Source organism: Notolabrus celidotus, chromosome 16 (genome assembly GCF_009762535.1).
Source record: "Notolabrus celidotus isolate fNotCel1 chromosome 16, fNotCel1.pri, whole genome shotgun sequence".
Classification (NCBI taxonomy): Eukaryota; Metazoa; Chordata; class Actinopteri; order Labriformes; family Labridae; genus Notolabrus; species Notolabrus celidotus.
The window spans coordinates 6,968,019-6,991,066 of NC_048287.1; the positions used below are offsets into that span (position 1 = coordinate 6,968,019).

Genomic DNA, 23,048 nt, shown 5'->3' on the forward strand with positions numbered 1-23,048 from the left:
ATACAGAGTGATCTTCAACCTCCGGCCGCGAGAATTGAAGCCAAAGCGGAACTGTTAAAAACTGCAGTTTCTCAAGTGTCCACTTGAGGCTGGCTCTGGAAGTACCGGAAACCACATACACACCAATTGAAAAAAGCCGATCTTTACAGCAGAAATAAACATGTTTACAGCCTGGCACAAAAAAAAGTTTCAAAGATATTAAGATTACGAATGTTCCATTATGAGAGGTACAGGTGACTTGACTGACAGGCGGGAACACAGTAGCTGTTCGTGAGGAGGCTCAAAGCCCGCCTCTCTACCTCACACTAGCTCGACAGACGTTATGTTGACTTCAGCATTTCCAATATGGCGCCCGCCAACAACTGGCTTCAAAACAGCGCTTCAGAAACAGATGGGTTACATCACGGAAACTACGTCCATTTATTATACAGTCTATGATTTATGCTGAAGTGTGTAGACAAACCTCAAGACTATACAACTGACTTTATTCTGTCTCTCTTTAAAACTTTTGGCAAATGTTACATCAGTCATTTCTTTACACCTGACCACATAAATAAACCAAAGAACGCCTGAAAATCAACCCGATCCAGATCATTATTTGGCCCAAAAACTACCCAGCCCATCCATGAATCACTTGATATTCACAGATAGTTTTATTTTCTGTTGTTTGAGACTTTGCCAGCAGCCCTAAGCAGACAGAGTCTGAGCTGACAGACTGCAGACTGAAGAACTTTCTGTCCTCATGCAAGGTTTCTCACTTCACAGCCTGCTGCATCCATTAAAAGTCAGCAAAAACCGCCTACAGCAGCAAAGTTGTTCCTTTAATTGTCTTTAATTTCCTCTCGATCCGTCAACATCCACAATCAAGTCATTAGTTTGCAAGTCCTTGTTGATGCTAATCCTAATCCTTTGTTCTCCTTCAGCTGTTCGAAATGACCGGAATAAGAAGAAGAAGGAGAGCCCGAAGCCGGAGCTGGCAGAGAGCTACGAGCTGACAGCAGAGCTGGAGACCATCATTGAAAAGATTCGTAAAGCCCATCAAGAAACCTTCCCCTCCCTCTGCCAGCTTGGCAAATACACCACGGTGAGTTCACTATCCTGCTGTGAAGGAAAATAAAGCTCTCTGCAACTTAGAGTGGATCAATAAACGGTTTGGCTGAAGTTTATCCTCACCTTGCTCCTGCAACTGCTGCTTTTTTAACTTTGCCAAAATCAAATTGTTGTAAACGCACACCAGAAGCACATTCCTCAAAAAGGTCTCACAAAGGTCTCCAGGTCAGGGCTTCAATCCTGACATTCTCCATTGTCTAAGACTTGACAGGATATTATCATTGAGACTCTGGCCCTCATCATAAACATCATAATCAGAGCTAACTCCATGACCCTGCTCTGCACATGATGCTGTGTGCTCCTTTGATGCACACTGGCAGCGAGTGCAGAGCTCATAATGATAATCAATCTGTTGTACTGTACTCTAAATCCCTCTCTAATGCAGCTGACTGTCCAGGCAAATCCTCGCCGACACTTCTTCTTCTGCTGCTCACAATAGCTATTGATTGGACATTAAGCGTGATGGGAAGACAATAAAAATCATGCATTATGTTAGTACTGTGCAGCTAACACATCATGACTCCCGGCTGCCTCTGGTGAGACAGGCTTAAGACAGTAGCAGTGTTTGTTTATCCCAGTTTTATATGCTGCAACAGCGAGAGGAGAAGTTAAAAGAGAGCTGTCAGGAGTGGAAGATGATGCAGCTGCAAACATCAAACCGTCATCAGGGGAATGTTTGCAGGCAGACAGCTGCCCATCAGTCTGCTGGAGGCAGACACCAGCTCCAGCCTCTGGGTTTCTGACATGTCTGGAAAGTGGAATAAATTCAGCTAATCCAACTTATGTCATTATCTGCTTCCATAAATCAAATGTTGAAGCAGTGGATCCGTCCCCTGGTGTGCACGGCGCTAAACCAGGCGGCGTGAATGCTTGTCAGGGTTTGAGAGAGCTTTATTCCCCCTGTCATCTCCAAGCAGACGTCAAGGTCTGTGGCGTCCCTGAACCTCCCCAAACCCTCAAACCCTGTGCTAAACTAACAACCCATGAAAGGCCAGATACCGAGGGGAATCTAATCCTCTCAGGTCCTTGAAGAAGAATCTCGTCAGTTGGACACATCAAGCCATCGCTTGTCCAGTCTCAAAGCTGCCGACCCTGCAGAAGGACACACTCTGAGTGACAGTGGGCTTTTTTTTCCCCCTGAGGGATGTGTCTGCACTCGTCATGACTCGAGCAAAAGTTGTAGGTCAAACAAGTGTCGAGAAAACCTTCAGAGCGAGTCCAGCACATGTAAAACCACTGTTGGGCTGATTTTGGTGATGTTTGACAGGGGAGCGGTTAAAGCTGCAGGACGGCTGCTGGTTTGATAGCGAGCAGAGATAGCAGTGCTTTGATTGACACGTAGGCATGGCAGCATTGTGCAGGGAGCTGACAGCCTCTAATGTGTTTGTTTTTAGAGATGACTTACATATAGATTACAGTCAGAGATGATTGACACTGAGGGAGTGTTTGGGAGCAGGAGGGGGAGGTGCACGTTTCATGATTTGGTGATGCTAGTTTCGAAAATCTCCTGACACCTGTCAGTCATGTAAAATACTGTTTGTAGTGAGATAAACAAACCCACAGAGCAGCCATAATGTGCAGTAATGTCTCTCTTGTTGCAGTGATGAAAATCATTCAGTCACTGACAATAAACCCTCAGAGCGGAGATGTGTACGAGATGCTAAAATGGAGCAAATTGTCACACAGTGCAGCTCCTCGCTCTCCTCTGTGTGCAGCTGCTGCTGTCGCTTCAACGTACAGTAAGCCTCCATCTCCATAACTCTTTATTTTTCCCTTTTCAGTCCCGACACAAAGCTCCTAATCACTGAAACCCCTCCCTACTCCACCCTCATCCCATTCCCTCTCCCTCAAGGCTTCCTGATTTTCACAAAATAAACAGTCTGCATTGAGGCGGCTGAAAATAGGAGGACATAATAGCAAAAATCTTGCTCCCTGGTTGTGATATAAGCCAGTGTTTGCTGTTTGTTGGAGTGGCAGTCGGGCCTCAGATAAAGCCTTAATCTGGATCAGCAGTAATTATGCTTGCTCACAGACTGTGAGAAGTTCCTCATTATTACAAGCGATTGGATCCTGATGCGCCTTTTGAGTCCTCCTCGTCGGAAACAGAAGAGGAGCTCCCGCGCCCCTAGATTAGGTTAAAGCTCCAATTATGTGGTGAAATATTCAAATCCTAGTCTGCAGTGATTTAGGAGTTCATTGCCGGGTTAGCTGAGATAGCTGAGCGAGTGAGAGGGCTTAGCTCCACAATGAATAACGCTTCATTGACAGTGATGGTGATGAAAAACGAGCCTGGCACTTTCAAAGACAAAATAAAACATTAGCGCTCTGCGGCTGCAGGCAGCTGCTGTACAGTAACGCCACCCTGCATGGAGATATTAGCCACATTACAGTTTGTCCTCCGTCGCTATCCGTCACAGCTGCTGCCTGCTTTTACTGCCTTTGCGCTTTCTGCATCTGTACACACGAGCCTGCAGAGCGATCCTCGCCTCGACTCTGCCGGCTTCTTTTCTAATGTTGCAACTTGTCTAATTTGTTTGGATAAATGTTCGCAAATGAAATTAGAAATCTCGTGCAACCTCCTTGTTTCACTGAATTGAATTATGGGACTCTTGTAATTGACTGAGATTGCAGGAGGGTTGAAACTGCGAGCTATCCTCCTTGTTTCCCTTCTTTCCTCTCCCTCTCCCTCTCCACCCAGAGGGGAGAGCAAGATAAGTTGCTTTAATATCAGACACCTCCTCCCCTCCAACATATGTGCATTGTGCAAACACAGTCTCTCTCTATCTCTCATGTGTCTGCACCTCCTCCTCTCCCATCAAACCGGACGTCAATCAGGAGAATGAGCGTCCGTAGTGCTGTTGTGTCGACTGCAGCTCGTTGTCTGTGATTTAAGCACAGTCCTAATGTGCCTCTCACTTAACCCCAGATCATATGTAATGATCTCTCTCTCTCCTGTCTCCCTTTATCTCCCTCGCCCCCCCTCTCTCTCTCTGGGGTGGCCACACAATAGATTGTATTTGCTGGTGACAGTGTCCAGCAGCAGCTGCGGTGCTAACTGCCTCACAGTAACGACCTCAGAGGGATTGATGTGCGGAGGAGCAGAGAGACGCTCCAGCTGTCTGTGCTGGTTGTGGGCTGCAGGCGGCTGCTGTGTTAAAGCCGTCTCACACTGAAGGAGCTCCCCAGGCTGGGCTTAGACTGATGTTGAAGTGAGAGGACCAACATATTGAGTACATATTGGATTTTCAGTAAAGGATGTCATATAAGTCGGTCAGTTTTTTTCCACCTGCGTATTTTTCTTCGGCAGCTTCAGGGCTGTGAAAGCTGTCTCACCGTCCTGCGTGTCATGAGACCACATCACGGGCTGTCTGAGCTGTGTTGTCCAGAGATTATCCTCTTTGTAGTGTTTCTTTTAAAAATGCTGCTGTAGGAAAACCTGGACTTTTGAAATCAGAGTTTCTAAAACTCTGGCAAAGCTGCTAATGTTAAATAAATTCAACATCTTTTCAGTGCAGAAGCATCCACAAATCCTGAAGAAACTGATCAAACATTATCACAAAGGCTTTCACTCAGTGTGACGATTTAGGATGAGTGTACAGCCAAAGGACAAAGGATTACACTTCACACAGTCAACAGGGAGGTGTGAAGGCTGGTAGCTATTAAATTGTTGATATGTAATGCATTCTTTTGTGTTGTATTTTCATCTTAAGATGCGCTTGACTTAAAAATACCGACCTTCACACTAGCTGTAAAGAGAACTTTTGTCAGAAGCAGACCTTAACTTATCATCCAAATGTTTCTTTCCCCTTTTAAACTCTGCATTTGTATAACCATAACCTTGTAAAGTCAGATCATTTTGTGGTTTGAAAGAGGCTACCATGGCAGCAAGGTATTTCTCATCAGTGCTTTTGTGTGACTTCAAAGTTACAAAAGATTTGCTCAGATCTAACATGCGAAAAAATGTCTGTGTAACAATAGGTGCTTTTTGACAGCACAAACTTTACCCAGGAACTAAGGACCTCTGAGGAACTGTGTGTTTCGTCAGCAGGAACCAGGGTCTGAATTTAGTTCCCGAAGAGTTGATTTACCTCCTGAAAAAGCCCTGCTCAGGGTGTAGTACTTTCAGAAGGTCCAGGAAGTTTAAGGGGTGGGCTGCAATGCTGAACGTTTCTGATTGGTAGAGTACCCACAGTGTTTTTATCTCACCTGTTGTCACAAACACATTACAAGCAAACCTGTGATTCACTTAATTAATAACTCCTTAACATTCGTCTTCTCTGAGCCTGAAAGTGTGAATGTATCTCTGTCAGCTCCCGGTGTTATAGTCTGAAGAGTGACCCTGTAAACTGGAGACCTTCAGCTAAACGTGTCAGTGTTTGTGGCATTTACAATAGCTGTTAAAACACAGACGGAGTCCTCGGGAATGCCTACTAGTTTAGTTTTTTTATTAAAATGTTAAAATATCCTCATCAGATGCGTTTTTACTGATCATCTAAAAGACATTTGTGTGGGAAGCATCAGACTGAAAGTCGCCATTTAACAGGGTCGCTCTATGAATCAAAACACCGGTCGACCAGTGGCTTTTAATATCTGTCTTTCTGCTTTAAGTCGAGCGTTTCAGGCATTTTGAATCCTCTTTGCCACTCACGCTTGTCTCCTTCCATGTGTCAATGCAGTGAATCTATATTCAAAGCAACAAAGCATGATCACAACCAGCACAAGAAGAATCTCCTCCATGCTAACAGGCTAACTGTGGTATTGCTAATAAAGGTGCTGCCCTGCCTGTCTTCTCCTATGGTGTCATCTTTGTTGTATGGCCTTCTTATCATTCCTACTGCCCTCTACAGGTCTGGCGGTGTAGTGCAATTACTTTTATTGCTTCTCCATACATCACTGGCCTGATTTGCATGATCTTCTCGTTGGAAATACGGAACCATTTAGTTCCGGGAAAAGAAGCTCCTTGAATCAAAGGTTCCAGGTTCTTCTGGTTGAAAAGCCCCTAAACATACTTATCAATCAATGCAAAGGCAAACTATGAACTCCAGTGAAATGCAAGGTAAAAATACTGTTTATAACAATGGATTGTGGTGGCTTTCAAGAGGGTGAAGTCACGTCTGTTTCTGTTTTATCGGACTATCTGTAAAGGGATCCTTTCTTAATCACGTAGACGTACTTTGATAAGTAGCATTTTTTCCTAACTTTGAAGTTAAGATGCAGCCATTACAGCCAGTTACTGGAGTGCACCTGTTAGTCATTTCAGACCCAAAATAAAGCAAGCCCTAGGTGTTAAAACTTCTGAAGCAGACCATGCTAATAGATGTCCTCGTTCTTGGTTCCAGTTTTTCCACAGACAGTGAAATGATATCATATTTGAAAAGAGTTTATAGATTACATAACACTCTGGTGACCAGCTTAAATAAAAATGATTCAGTCTGTCTTTTCTTCTGGTGTTATTCCTCTGACTGCATGGGAGACGTACAGACGGTCCTTTGGTTGCACTTATAAATGTTGAAAAGTTGAGAATGAGTATCTCAGATTGACTCATCAGGCTGATACTCTTATTTCTGTACAGCTTTAATATTCTCTTTGTCTGGGTTTTGATGTGCTTAAGTTATTTAAAGCTCGGTTTTCTTAGAGTTCACGGCTTCCTCATCTTAATTTATAATTGATGTGTTTATACAATGCTCAATTTAAAACGGCTAAGACTGAAAATGAGGGCAGCTGTCGTTTTCCACAAGAACTGAATATCACAAATTAAGAATCATGAATAAATTTCAAGCTGTACCTTTCAGCAGATTAAACACTCCCCGTTTAAGTAAGTTACTTTGCTTTAAAACATGAACCCCACTACGCTGTTTTACGCTGAATAAACTTCCTGAACATCCAAAGAGTCTGTTTTTAGACACAGTTCACTCTCTGTCAGTGTCTCTCTGCTGTTTGTATTTATGATCTGAAAATGAGAGGGGATCCAGCCGTCATCTACAGCTGCACAAAAGCCTTTCTGCGTCTCTCCTGAGGCCTGTGAATCATGCTGTGTACACTCAGATCACAGCTCAGTGTTTCTGCAGGCCCAAGCGGTGGCACAAATCTCATTGATGCTGTCTAAAGCTCTTTTTATTTCGTTGTTTGTTTGTTATCTGAATATGCTCACTCCTGCCCTGTTGCATACCTGTTGCATAATAAAAGAACAACTCGACAGAGGAAGAAGTGGACTCTGCAAAGAGAACAAATGTTGAAAGAAATGTACAAATTTCTGAGAGGGTCATTGCTGATGCATCATATAAGTCTTGTGCACTTGGGTCCACTTGCATACATGTGAAGAAGGATACGCCTCCTCCTGACAGTCCCAATGTGTAGTTTATGCACACCTGAGTAAGAAAGGCTGAGATAAATTTTAACACTCTAATAAACAAAAAACTCTAACTCTTCAGCTGTCCTAGGCGTTACGTCTTCTTCATGTTAAAGTCTTTATCCAACCACTGGGCCGTCAAACTCAGCATCCTCACTAGACTAAAGTCAGAAGTCCATCTGTCCGTGGTCAAACTTCTGACCCTGAATTTGTTGTGGATCAGACTGTGAATGTGTGTAGAGATCACTTCACACAGGACAAGTAGGGATATGTTTGCAGAGTAGACTCAGGATACTGGTCCAAATAGTAGCTGCTGAAATCCTTGGTCTTCTACTTCGGAAAGAAAATGGCTCATCAAGTCCTGGAAAGTCACAGATTTTGTCATTTGCTGCTTTAGCTTTGCATTACCTCTGCAGTTCTCAAAAATCTGTTGGATTGGCACTCATTCTTTTATCAGTGCTAATGCTAGCAGCGGCTTATGCTAGCTGCGGCTTATGCTGCTTTGTATTCCTTCAAAGCATCTTCGTCGTGATGAAAACTTTTCAGGTGACTTTAAAGATTTGTTGTGTTTAAACTTGAGGACTTTTTTTTCCGTTTTGAAGTTGCAGTATGCTCTGAAACAGTGAAAACATCCACACAAGTGACGCCATTTTTATTGTAGTCAGCTTGTTGCTGCTGCACTTGTTCTTCTCTTTTTGTAATGTCAGATCACAAACCACCACCCACTGTGTCAGGATGTGTAGACTTGTTAAGGGATAGTTTGGGATGGTATCTTGTTGTGTTACCTTTCCCCTGTGAGTCTGTGTGCTGTCTGTGCTCCATGTACAGACTCATGAAGAACAGATGGACTATTTCATGTAAACCATCAGAAAACAAACAAATGATCATCAGATTCTCCCTCCACACCATCAGCGACTCATCACAGCTCTCCCCCCTCCCTACACACAAACTATTCCCCAACTGCTGCTCAATCTCCTCTCTGCATATTAGTCAGTCCAGCATTACATCTTCTCATCTGATGGCCTTTTCTTTTCCCTCTCTTCTCTCCTTCTCCTCCTGGCTCCTGTCTATCATTTCAAACTTGGTCTGTGCAGCGCTCATGCTAAAACATTTCATCCACACTCATTATTTTATCTGAGGCCTTCCAACTTTGAAGACCAAGAACTCTGAAGGAAAGGTTTCCATAGATTAATTTTGGTGTAACATTAAATCCCTTATTGAAACAAATATTTTCAACCCCTTCCCCTTATTGAATTGACCAGATTTAGTGGTCAATTGGGTTGAGGTCAGGACTCACGGCAGGCCATTCCATCTTCTCCATTCCCAAATTCTGGAAGTAGCCTGTGATGATCCTGGCTTTCCTTCATGTTTTTAAATATGACTAAATGACAATAAAATTAACCCTGACCCTTGAACCTTGCACCTTGAGAGCGTTGTCATCCTGGAGGATAGAGTTAGGTCCCAGATTCTGGAGATACAGCATAAGATGCCAGTCATGCACCTGTGACTGGCACACACCTGGCAGCACTTGAAGCTCAAAACAAGATTGAATACCAACAGGAGGATATTTCAGGGGATTTTCGCACATTTTTTGGGGCATTACCCACACGTTTTGCTGTGTTGCTCATTCCACGAATGCACTAGCAGGGTTCCTACGTGTCCTGGAAAACCTGGAAAACAGTTGACCAGTTTTCCAGTACTGGAAAACACCTGGAAAATGGGGGAAAAAGTAAAATGTCCTGGAAAATCACATATAGTTCTGGAAAATGATTCCAACATGGCTGCGTGTGACCTGACCCTATTAACAAAACACATCCCCATTCATTGAAAGTTGAGTGCACGCTGTGCTGGAAAAGACAGCGACACTGCACAACTTTTTTCACATCTTTTCTCCTTCACTTCATAATCATGCATTCATAGAAAACTGTGGTATATTGTTTATGTTTTATGGTACATTTGGCTCAATTACCGTACTCTAGCTCAGTTGTTCTCAAAGTGGGGTCCTGGGACCCCTGGGGATCTGCAAACCATAGCTTGGGGGTCCGTGAAATAATTTGAATACATTTCTAGTAAATCATAAAATTGTGCTGTGTCATTACAAAACAGCATATACACCATTGTTATGATACCATTTGGTGGCTCGAAGGGATATGTAAGTCTAGCTACTGTTCATTTTCTGAAAGCGTTTAAGATCAATTACTTGAAAAGTATAAATGCTGTCATGTTGAGTCCACAAGGAATGAAATGACCCTCTGTATTAAAATATACAAGTGGTATTTACTTGATTCAAATTGAAGTGTTATCTGTTTATCACTATGGTACAGGTCTGAAGTATTTATATTGATACGTTTTACAATACAAATAGTTCCAAGGGCAACTAAGAGTGCAAATGGTAGTAAGCATGTGCTTTAGTGATGGGAAGTTGGGCTCTTTTCAGAGAGCTCTTTTAACTCGGCCCCCAAAGAAGAGCCGGCTCTTTCGACTCCCAAATGGCTCTTAATTTAGGATCTGTTGTAGCCATATATTTTACCTTAACTTTGCAAAAACTAATGGTTTGTGTTGAAAACCCTTTTACGTACTGTGTTCTTATGAGAAGCCTTATAATTGCCCAATTGTGTGCATTTATTCTGTAACAAAATCATTCTCACCCTGATCCTAGGGTTATGATTAGGGTTAGGGTTGTGATTAGGGTTAGGGTCAGGGTTAGGGTTGTGATTAGGGTTAGGTTTAGGGTTAGGGTTAGGGTTGTGATTAGGGTTATGATTAGGGTTGTGATTAGGGTTAGGGTTAGGGTTGTGATTAGGGTTAGGGTTAGGGTTGTGATTAGGGTTAGGGTTGTGATTAGGGTTAGGGTTAGGGTTGTGATTAGGGTTAGGGTTGGGATTAGGGTTAGGGTTAGGGTTGTGATTAGGGTTATGATTAGGGTTGTGATTAGGGTTAGGGTTAGGGTTAGGGTTGTGATTAGGGTTAGGGTTGTTATTAGGGTTAGGGTTATGATAAGGGTTGTGATTAGGGTTAGGGTTGGAGTTAGGGTTGTGATTAGGGTTAGGGTTGTGATTAGGGTTAGGGTTGGAGTTAGGGTTGTGATTAGGGTTAGGGTTAGGGTTAGGGTTGTGATTAGGGTTAGGGTTGTGATTAGGGTTATGATTAGGGTTGTGATTAGGGTTAGGGTTAGGGTTGTGATTAGGGTTAGGGTTAGGGTTGTGATTAGGGTTAGGGTTGTGATTAGGGTTAGGGTTAGGGTTGTGATTAGGGTTAAGGTTGGGATTAGGGTTAGGGTTAGGGTTGTGATTAGGGTTATGATTAGGGTTGTGATTAGGGTTAGGGTTAGGGTTAGGGTTGTGATTAGGGTTAGGGTTGTTATTAGGGTTAGGGTTATGATAAGGGTTGTGATTAGGGTTAGGGTTGGAGTTAGGGTTGTGATTAGGGTTAGGGTTGTGATTAGGGTTAGGGTTGGAGTTAGGGTTGTGATTAGGGTTAGGGTTGTGATTAGGGTTAGGGTTGGAGTTAGGGTTGTGATTAGGGTTAGGGTTGTGATTAGGGTTAGGGTTGTGATTAGGGTTAGGGTTGTGATTAGGGTTATGATTAGGGTTGTGATTAGGGTTAGGGTTTGGGTTAGGGTTATGATTAGGGTTAGGGTTGTTATTAGGGTTAGGGTTATGATAAGGGTTGTGATTAGGGTTAGGGTTGGAGTTAGGGTTGTGATTAGGGTTAGGGTTGGAGTTAGGGTTAGGGTTGTGATTAGGGTTAGGGTTGGAGTTAGGGTTGTGATTAGGGTTAGGGTTGTGATTAGGGTTAGGGTTGGAGTTAGGGTTGTGATTAGGGTTAGGGTTGTGATTAGGGTTAGGGTTGTGATTAGGGTTAGGGTTGTGATTAGGGTTAGGGTTAGGGTTGTGATCAGGGTTAGGGTTGTGATTAGGGTTAGGGTTGTGATTAGGGTTAGGGTTGGAGTTAGGGTTAGGGTTAGGGTTGTGATTAGGGTTGTGATTAGGGTTAGGGTTGTGATTAGGGTTAGGGTTAGGGTTAGGGTTAGGGTTGTGATTAGGGTTAGGGTTGTGATTAGGGTTAGGGTTAGGATTAGGGTTAGGGTTAGGGTTAGGGTCAGGATTGTGATTAGGGTTAGGATTAGGGTTAGGGTTAGGATTAGGGTTAGGGTTAGGGTTAGGATTAGGGTTGTGATTAGGGTTAGGGTTGTGATTAGGGTTAGGGTTGTGATTAGGGTTAGGGTTGGGGTTAGGGTTAGGGTTAGGGTTGTGATTAGGGTTGTGATTAGGGTTAGGGTTGTGATTAGGGTTAGGGTTAGGGTTAGGGTTACGGTTGTGATTAGGGTTAGGGTTGTGATTAGGGTTAGGGTTAGGGTTAGGATTAGGGTTAGGGTTGTGATTAGGGTTAGGGTTAGGATTAGGGTTAGGGTTAGGGTTAGGGTCAGGATTATGATTAGGGTTAGGATTAGGGTTAGGGTTAGGATTAGGGTTAGGGTTGGGGTTAGGGTTAGGGTTGTGATTAGGGTTGTGATTAGGGTTAGGGTTGTGATTAGGGTTAGGGTTAGGGTTAGGGTTGTGATTAGGGTTAGGGTTGTGATTAGGGTTAGGGTTAGGGTTAGGATTAGGGTTAGGGTTGTGATTAGGGTTAGGGTCAGGATTATGATTAGGGTTAGGATTAGGGTTAGGGTTAGGATTAGGGTTAGGGTTAGGGTTAGGATTAGGGTTAGGGTTAGGGTTAGGGTTAGGTTTAGAACCAGAACTAAACTTAAGCATACAGAACCAGAACCAAACTCATGCAAACAGAACCAGAATCAAACTCAACCAGAACAGAACCAGAACCCTACAAGAACTGAACCACAACCAAACCAGAACCGAACCAGAACAAAACCGAACCAGAACCGAACCAAAACCAAACCAGAACCGAACCAGACCAAAATCAGAACTGAGCCAGAACTGAACCAGAACCGTCCCAGAACTGAACCAGAACCGAACCAGAACCGTACCAGAACCGAACCAGGATCGAACCGAACCAGAACCGAACCAGAACCGAACCAGAACCGAACCAGAGCCGAACCAGACTTGAACCAGAATCGAACCAGAACAGAACCGAACCAGAACCGAACCAGAACCGAACCAGAACCGAACCAGAACCATACCAGAACCGAACCAGACTTGAACCAGAATCGAACCAGAACAGAACCAGAACCGAACCAGACAAAAACCAGAACCGAGCCAGAACTGAACCAGAACCGTTCCAGAACTGAACCAGAACCGAACCAGAACCGAACCAGAACCGAACCGAACAAGAACCGAACCAGAGTTGAACAAGAACCGAACCAGTACCAAACCAGACACGAACCAGAACCGTACCAGAACCGAATCAGGATCGAACCGAACCAGAACCGAACCAGAACCGAACCAGAACCGAACCAGAGCCGAACCAGACTTGAACCAGAATCGAACCAGAACAGAACCGAACCAGAACCGAACCAGAACCATACCAGAACCGACCCAGACTTGAACCAGAATCGAACCAGAACCATACCAGAACCGAACCAGACTTGAACCAGAATCGAACCAGAACAGAACCAAACCAGAACCATACCAGAACAGAACCAGAACAGAACCAGAACCGAACTCAAGCAAACTGAACCAAAACCAGAACCAACTCAAGCAAACTGAACCAGAATCAAACTCGAGCAAACAGAACCAGAACCAGAACCAAAATCAAGCAAACAGAACCAGAACCAAACTCAAGCAAACATTATTAATGTCCTCATGTTGGCATAGAGAAAAATCAAATGCCTCAGCTTAGATGGGCTGATCCGATTTCTCCTCTCAGGTTGGGGTTAGGGTTTGGGTTAGGGTTAGGGTTGTGATTAGGGTTAGGGTTGGGGTTAGGGTTAGGATTAGGGTAAGGATAAGGGTTAGGATTAGGGTTAGGATCAGGGTTAGGGTCAGGATTATGATTAGGGTTAGGATTAGGGTTATGATTATGATTAGGGTTAGGGTTAGGATTAGGGTTAGGGTTAAGAAGTTTCCTTTAACAGCCATGTTAAAAAGCCCATTTTACAGCATGTTTAAATGCCTGAGTGTAGTTAGCTAGTTAGCTAACATTTTTAATCTACTGCTATGATCCTAAAACTATAACCAGTGTGAAATACCAACTCAGAGCCCTAATAACCAAAATCTCAAGTATTCTCCCAGATTCTGAAAGCTTTGCTCTGTTTTCACACTTCTGAATGTTATTTTTTGGCGATATTGACATGATACTCTCAATGTTCTTAGTTTAGATCTATAAACATAGTAACATGGATGAGAAGAAGTCCAATTAGGACAGAGACATGAGCAGAGAAGAAGTCCAATTAGGACAGAGACATGAGCAGAGACAGAGGCCTGAACCCTGTCTGCACCCACGAAGACCACACTGCAGACCTGAGGCTACGCTCTTTTCATCACTTCTTCAAAGACAGATTGGTGCTGCTGCTTTGGACCAACATTTTGCCTTTTTACTCCCAAAATGTGAAGATCCCCCACTGAGTCTTTACAAGATACACACATGGAAGGTGAACTCAGAGAGCCTGTTCAGCATCCTTCACCCATAATAATCAATGAGTGGATCAGAAAGTTGGGGGGATTTTAAGTCCTTCACTGCCAGGTTAACGCAAACCATTTGCACGTCTTTAGCTTTTATTTTTAGATGAAACACATTAAATACACTTTGATGATACAGAAGAAGAAGAAGAAGAAGAAGAAGAAGAAGAAGAAGAAGAAGAAGAAGAAGAAGAAACAAGCAGTAAAGAGGAGATGGAAGCAACCTCAGATTCAACAAAAGAAGAAGCAACAGGAGGTTCAGGAATTGAGCTTAAATATATTAAATAAGGTGAACATGCTAACAGTAAAGTGTTTGCCTCTGAGGTGTCTTACATTGCACCATTTTAACCTTCATGGTGTTTCTACCTGTGGCCTTGAGCTGCTTGAATACAAACAGGATTATACCTGGAGAGGATATTTAAACACAATGATTGATCTGAAGCTAATTTATGAGCTCTCCTTCTTCCTCCTCATCTCTGTTGAGATTTACAGATGAGCAGCACAGATTAGGCAGCGCCTTGTTTATCGGGAGGCAAAGACAATACGAATCAGTCAATATAAAAGGTATGTGATTGATTAAAACCGTGAGAGATTCTTGAGCATAGAGGTATATGTTTTATCATTCATTAGTGTGCTGTTTCACTTAGAAAACTCAAATCTCACAGTGTATTTGTCTTATTTCCAATCAAAATATCTCATTACAACCTACTACGCCCTGTTCACCTGACAAGTCCAGATAAAACATAATATTTGAAGATGTTAAAACTCAAAAGTGAGGACTTAATCGACTGTAACGGGTAAAAATATGTCAGTGCAGCAAGCAAAATGTTCTTGATGCTTCTTGAAACAAGTGTTACACAAGCAGAAACCTGCAAAAAGTGCAAAAAACTGCAGTTCCTTGAGTGTCCACTAGATGCTGACTCCAAAAGCTCAGGAATCCACATTAATGCCCATGTTAAAATGTTAGTTTTTGGAGTAAAATTGTACTAGTTTACAGCCTGCGACCAAAAACATTATGAATTTGAATAGCTAATTTCTATGTTCTTTCACAAAGTTGAAACTTTTCACAACTCGTCCCACTTGAAAGTATCAGGCTAAGAGGTTTGCATGATCAAGGATGTGGTTGAGTTGACTGACAGGTGAGTGAGCTGTTAGCCAGAAGGCTTACGGCCTGCCTCAGCTCAAACTCTGTCTCTAAGTTGAGTCATATTTCCAATATACAGATCACTTCAAAAGACCTTTAAGAAACCAATGAGTGACGCCAAGGGAACTAGGACCATTTAGAAAGTCTGTATACATTCCCCATCTCAAACTTTGCTCGCTGCATTGGCAGATTTTATCATTTTCAGTTTACTAAATTCTGTTCATACTGCACTAGTTCTCGTCAACCTTTTTGCGTCGCATTTTTTTCTTTTATTATTTCAATTTTCTGGACTTCTCTCCTCCTGGACTGAGTGTTAGATATTTATTCTGTTATCCTCCTGAGTTCCTGCTTTTGCTTTGTTTATCAGAAGACACAAACATTTTTTAGCCTTGTTCTCTAAAGTGATTACTTCATGCACCTACTTCAGTTTTGTAGATTTTGTATTTCTTTTCTGTAACCTATAGTTTTGGTCTTTAACCTCTTCTTCCTTTTCTCTCGTGTTTTGTCTCTTTTCTTTTTCCAACTGTAAACAAACCAACGTCAAAGTAACCAGACTTCTTTCTGCAGACTGTTGTGATTACAGCTAGTCCTCCAGAACAGGGTTTCCCACATTTTTCAGTCCACGACCCCCAAAATATAGATGCCAAAGACTTGCAATCCCCACTGTCCCTCAAAGTGATTTAATGTGGTTTCATTTAGCTGGTCTGCAGAAAATTAGCCCACCTTTATGAGCCCACCTATGTCTGTGTATCCTGTGCTGTTATGAGTTAACCTACTGCTACTGATTCTTTTGATAATGAACTGTTCACTAACCCTAAACTCAGCAGTCAATTTAACAAAATGAAAGGCAGAAAACTCATTACATTTTCTATTTTCAAGGTTTATTTCAAGTTTAGCAACTATTGTTGTCTATGTTTTTTACTGTAATGGGTGAAATGTACTATCTTAGATAACTTTTAACCCCCAGGGGGTCCCGACCCACACTTTGGGAACCCCTGCTCTAGAGAGTCTGCGATCAGAGCTGTATCTATAGCAGTGGTCTGTTCTTTATAGCAGGGGTCTGCTAGTGAGAAATAACAGACTGTTGCTTTGTAATGACCAATCAGATTTAGAGAGCAATCAGAAGATGTCACATGATTGTGAATTGAAGGCTGTTAATCAGCAAACTAAAGCTTTATACTCACCTGACATATCATATTACATATCACCACCAGGAGAAAATTCCTCCCATAATCCCTCTCTCCTCTCACCTACTAAACTTTCCTCCCTTCTATTTGTCACCTCCTCTCCTTCTCTCCTCTCTCTGGTGTCTCTCATCAATTTTACTTTCACTTTTTCCTCATTCCTCTGTCTATATCTTTATCCTTCCCTAGCTGCCTCCCATCCTCACCCCCCTGTGTAGGTTCTGGACCGTATATCTGTATTAATGGCACCTCTGGCTTCAAACCGCTCTGTGCTACCTGTCACAGCTCTGTTTCTGCATCCCGTCATTGCCAAAGCATCCCACTGACACTGTTAGGCTCATTATCTCAGGGCCCAGCTCGGCTCGGCTCAGCTCAGCGTATTCACAACAACAATCCTGCCAGTGTGTGTGAGAGCTCTGGTCTTATGGAGCCTATTTACTGTGTAAGTGTGACACATATAGAGCAGAGTGAGGAGATCATTAGCAGCCGTCTGTGCAAAGTAGCTGCCTCGTCTTCGCCTGACGCCTAACTCTTTATTTCTTTCTGCATGTGTGTGTGTGTGTGTGTGTGTGTGTGTGTCTGTTGCAGAACTCGAGTGCAGACCACCGTGTGAGGCTGGACCTGGGCCTGTGGGACAAGTTCAGCGAGCTGGCCACTAAGTGCATTATCAAGATCGTGGAATTTGCCAAACGAGTGCCTGGCTTCACGGGGCTGACCATCGCGGACCAGATCACGCTCCTGAAAGCTGCCTGCCTGGACATTCTGGTGGGTGCTGGTGCTTTTATTTTGAAAGGAACTGATTTATTCTCTGGAGTATGAGAATCTTTTCTTTTTTACGAAGTTGATACCTCAGCACAAATTTTTCTGCCTTGCAAGTTTGAAACTCATAGAATTACCTCTACTTCTTTTAAGTAAAGGGACATTTGAACTGTTTTGCAGATATCGTGCATTTTAAAAGTTTCATTTCTCGTAATTACAAGATTTTTTCATTGAAAAGTTTTGGTGCCCAGGATAGTAGGGTATACTGCTCAACTTTTTATTAGGCTATGATACCAGATACCAGATAGTAATTGTCCACAGGGATCCTTTTGAGATCCTAAAATCCCGTAACAAAGGAAAACAGAGTAACATAGGCAAAGAAGAACTTTCTCCCTTAAAAACATCTCTGCACAATTATTAAATATTTGAACAACATGTCAGGATTTTTCTTTATGGAGTGTCAAAGTGACCCTACTCTATTTATTATTCAGAAACAGGTGATAATGCAAATGAAAATAAGTAAATAAAGCATTTAATACACATTTAGTGTAGCAGTCTATCACTACAAATGTGACCCTCTTATGTTGTGTTCACACCAAACATGAATACTTGCTTAATTCACACGTTTAACCTTGTTTCATTTGCGTGTACCCAAAGATGTGAATCTTGCAAGAGGGGAGGGGTTTCCTTCAAACGCTGCACTAGTCTGTTGTATTAAAACAGATGATCCAGGTCATCAACCTCGACTACATTGTATGGTGAAACTGGTTACGCTAAAGGGGGCAGTGCTAACTTCCTAGTAGAACCGATAGCTGGAATCAAGTGACAGACAAAGGTTTTCACAATTTACCAGACAATCCGACCTCCTCACTCACCTTTTATTCCTTATCCAGTCCCTCCAGGAAGTTGCGATTTCACGATCGCAACTATCAACGCAAATTCAACCAATCAGCGCGATTTTTTCGCGGCCCTGCAATTTTTTACAATCAGCGCAACTTTCCCGCAAATTTGAACAATTACCTCAATCTCAGCCCCTGTGCGTCATCAGGTTTGTCATCAATTTGAATTCCTTGGAACATAAACATAAGTCCTCAATTGATCGGCACTTTTCAACAAAAAACACGCACAGAGAACGGGTTAAAAGAGGGGACAGCAGGCAGGACAAGTGAGGATGACAACGTTGTTATTTATAGATTGAGGGGCTCAGTGTTAGCTTGGTCTCTACCTGCAGCAGGTGTGCTTTATGAACCAGCTCTCCTCACCTCCATGCATCTGTCTCAACTTCATTGAGGATTTTTACCCCGGGTGTGCGTTAGTGACAAAGACACAACTGGGGGACGTCTGTTTAATATGACGTTGTTGCTGTGGTTACCGTAAAAAGCTCTGCATCTACAGCTTGATTTAATCCAGTTTGGTGATACATCAGACGCATTTAGTAAGTTTTGATCAACTCATAGTCATCAAAGATGCAGATTAATTTCAGAGTGCCTCAGTCATTGCGAGGTGCATTCAGGGACCGTCGTAAATGTGCAATATAGTCCTTTCATGGCATTTTACTGTGAATCAAGAGAATCAAAATACAGTCAGTGGCCACATCAAGAATGTTTTCTAAAAACAACTGTAATTTAGCATATTTACTTGCCCCTGAGATGTTATTGGGGAAAAAAAAAAAAAATTGCAACTTTCACCGCAATTTTTTCAAAAAGCTGTCGCAAATTCAGGCTTTTTGGGCCGCAACAATCACAAATAAATCCCGCGAAATCCTGGAGGGACTGCTTATCCTATAAAAACAGGTAGAGTCACAAAGTTTGAGGAAAGTGGTGTGATAACATTAGTATGTTATCAGGAGGGGCTGCTCGCTGGGCACCGTTGGCCTATCTGTTTAAGCGTGCTCCCCATATGCCAAGACAATAGCCCTAGTTGCTGGCTCGACTCCCGCCCATGACTATTTGCTGCATGTCTTACCCAACTCTTTATGAGGCAGGCGCGTTTGTTTCAGGTTAAGTCAGCATTTCAAATATGGCGACTGCCATCATTAGGTTTCATGACCCCTCTTCAGAATCCAATGGGAGATGACAGAGTTCTGGGGTCACTTCTGGCTCCTGGTAGCTCCAAAAATGCCAGCTTGAGGCTTCAGATCAGCAGTCTACTGACTAATATCTGATGTTAGAGTGGTAACATCCGGTTCTTTGTACAGTTTATGTGTACAGCTAATATCCCATTTTTTAAATGTTGCAGTACTTTGGAGTTCAGACTGCGGCCAAAGAAACCTCTAAAAACTTTTGGGTCTTGGTATACTTTCATGTCAAGTTTGCGTCAGACAGAGTCCTGGTCTCTTTCCTGCTTTTTTATGTACATTCATCATCAGACTGTGAACTAGTTTACAAGAGTTACTCTAAGATACACAGTTTAGATGCTTCTTCAGTGGAGTCTGAACTCTAAAATATTCAGTGATGAGCTAAAAACCTTCCCTGAACCGTTCACAGCGGTGTCAGTTATATAAACACACCTCTTTACCAAACACAAAGTTTCCTTCTTCTCTGGATTCAATATTTATTTAAATGTTGCTCCTTTTTGTGTGAAAATCCATTGACTGTGTGGTGAGTTGATACCCTCAGATCAACAGGGATTGACCTCAAGCTCAGCTCCCATTAGACAGATCCTAATATGTTATTGGTTGACCTACTCAACCAGCCAATAAGAGCCAGGATCCGATTAATTGATCATGCTGGTCAATTAGATTCTTCATGAGGAGTAGCTGTCTGTGGAAGAGATTAGATTACACGCACACACATTTTTCAGCCTCTAATCTCTCTGCTACACTCGTCTGTTTGTTTTTAATGTCGGTCACTCTCTTGCTCTGTGTTTGTAAATGATGTGGCGTGTTTCGTTATGGAGTTCAGATGTGGAAACATCTGCAGAGCCGGCTGGTCGTCTGGATGTTTGTTTGTTATGTAGGAGTAGTTAAGTGGAGCGATGTCCTGTTCCAGTGCAGCCGCTGTAATGAGATGGAAAAAAAGCAAATGGCTGTGTCTCTTCCTCCTCTGTCTCGCTGTTGTCGGCTGATTGAATTATCATTCATCACTCAGGGGGAGAGGAAGGAAGGGAAAGTGGGAAGACAGTGATGACAGACTTGTTGTGCCTCATATAGACTTAATTTTTAATCTTAATTACAAGTGACAGGTTGACTTTAGCAGGGTACTAGTAATACTTGGTCAGGAAGGATGCATTGTAGAAGTAAGAGAGTCCTCTTTTGTTTTTCTTAATGTTTTATGTAAGATGCTCAGAAGCGACTAGTTTCCCAGACATTGAGACCAAATTTTAGATTAGACTAAAGGACCAGTCTAAAGGTAAGAAAACACTCAGAAAACAGTCACAATCAGCACAATTTATTTCACACAGCTAACCATGGGATCACAAAATATGCAGGTAACCATGACAAATTGGTTTGCAGAGTGTGGCTAACACTAGCAGAGCTAGCACCACCAGCCTTCAGTCCTCATTGCAGGTTAACGTCCACATGCCTGTGCTAGTTACTCATTGCTCTGGTCGAGTGGTTATATGCCAGTGTAAAGGAAATGTATTTCATTAACTTTCATCTTTCTGCATGCTTTGCATGATCTGATTGATCTTACAACGGCCTCTGTGAGAGCCCTCATTTCAACATTATTCAGCCTCTTCCCGATACGCTTTGTTTTTGCTTTTCCAGTGACATAAAGTTAGGTTAGCCGTTTGCTCCCCATTAAAGCTATTATCAGTTATCAGTTGTTACATGAACTGCTGTTATAAAGTCACTTACAGCTTGTGGTTCTGAGTCTTCATGGAAGGTCTTTACAGATGAACAGCCCAAGGTTTCAGTACGAGCTGAGACACAGATCCAGCTCGCTCTGGCCTTGTTTGTGAAGGTGTCATCGGGGAAGTGGCGAGCACAAACAGTTGCGTTATGGCTGTTGCTGTTCTGAAAACAACAAATCTTCATACTGCTTTGTAGCCTCTTCATCTTTGGGAAATGAGATAGTGAAATATGACTAAATCAACAAAGAATAGAGCGGAGGAAAAAGCTGGGCGGTAAAATGGACTTTACATCTCCTGGGTGGGTGTGTCCTTGAAAGAGCTTCCAGGTGTGCATTTCCTTAAACATTGCCCCAATAGGACGGCAGAGCCTGACGTCAAGTTCAAGCCAAGGTCCTGGTATTACGCCAACACCTGTGTATGTTGAGTTTTGAAACTTTGCCGAGGTTCAGTCATCCAACTTTATAACAGATCAGCATAACAGGTCTCCTTTAAATAGACACAGCACTATGAGATGCCATCTGCCATCTGTGCTTGTTTACATTCTGGTAGTAGAGAATTATAGCATTATGGCAGCAGCTGTTAACCAAAGATACAGCTACAGGTAGCTGTGGGTGGTTGTCTTTCAGCTTAGACAACATATAACTAGCATTTCAGGCCTACAGGAACAAGTATATCAATAATTGATTTAACTGACGAGTAATTCTAGTGAAAACGTTAAATCACTTAGTCGATGAAATGAGTACATCCCTGGTCACATGTCCACAAGGGGTTTGCAAGCTGAGCTGCTACTAAGTTAGTTTTTAAGAGATCGCTACAATGTTTTTAAATTTGAAGTTTAACCTGGAGCTGAATAATCCACACTGGTTCAAAACACTGGATGAAGTGGTTTCACATTAAAGCCAATCATTCTGAAGCACTGACTAGATGTCAGGAGAGGCTGTGAGCTGAGCTGCTGCCATCATAAACTCAGATCGTCTGTCTGCTAACTCAAGAGCCAGAAAGCAGTGAGCTTAAATTGTTTTTAGGGTTAAAAGATAAAGCTGCCTTTAAGCTTGAGGTCTAACAAATGATTTTGTTGTGACTTGACACAGTAAACAGTTGGCTGGAAACGTTTCTAGTGTGCAGCGATATGGCTGGTGGTGTTCACTCATCGAAAACTGTGAAAAATACTATATCTAACTGCTGGGATTTTCCAATTTAATCAAACATTTGACCCTGTAAGTATGTTCACCTGTATTACCAGCTGACCAGAAACTTAATGTAGAGTTCCTCAAGTGGTTATGAAACCTGTCTGGACTACATCCAAGTCTAGATCCAAATTTTGGATCAAACTTAGTTGAAATTTTAGACCCGATGTGTCTGACTTTCTAGGTTCAGACTGGCGTTTTTGCACATGATGCAGCGAGCAGCAGCTGGCCTCTTAGAGAAGCAGCCACTTTGCAAACAGCTGTCTCATATTGAGGGATAATCCCGCAGACTGCTAAAGTTTTCTTTGCTCTAGTTCTCCTCTTCGGGAGGAGCAGAAAATCTTTTGAGGAAAAGTCAAAGAGAGTCGCACATGAACGCAGCGCTCCTCCAGTGTCTGGTCTGACGTCAGCTTCACGTCGTCAGCCTTTAAACACCGAGCAGACACATCGTGAGACCTCTTTGATTCTGCTCCATTTCTGCTGCTCCAGACGTTCAGCTGCATCAACCCAAATCTACCATTATGTAACCGACAAAAATAGAAGCACGGCTTATTTTCACTGTGATGATTATGCAAGTCTCCACGAGGCGGTTTTCATACTTCAGGAAAAAGAGATGAAATGATGTCTGCTGAGAAGTTTGGAGACACATTGAGAAAAGTGAAACACTGAAGTTTACTTTCTCACACAGTCGGCTGTAATGTTACTTAAGGTAAAATGTGCTGTGTAGATAATCAGCTTATGAACTCATACACCTGTTGTTTTAACTTCAGTTAAAGTGTATTGAATATTATATAAAGCACTATTTAGAGAGAGATCATGAAGACGAACAAACACAGGCACATATTGTCAAAAATCTTTTTTTTTAAGTCACTACAGAGCATTTCAGTCCTCACAAATGTATGAATGCCTTTCTCTTTATTTTTTAAAGTGTTATTCCAGTGT

The 23,048-nt window shown here is 42.6% G+C and overlaps 1 protein-coding gene across 1 annotated transcript in view; it reads left to right on the forward strand.

Annotated features, from left to right (window-relative positions):
• The window catches only part of LOC117828310 (retinoic acid receptor beta-like), a 256,995-nt gene that overhangs the window by 219,894 nt on the left and 14,053 nt on the right, over positions 1-23,048 (forward strand). The window contains exons 7-8 of the mRNA XM_034705349.1: positions 924-1,084; positions 16,954-17,130. Of these exons, the coding sequence (XP_034561240.1) occupies positions 924-1,084; positions 16,954-17,130 (338 nt within the window). The remainder of the gene's footprint in view (positions 1-923; positions 1,085-16,953; positions 17,131-23,048) is intronic.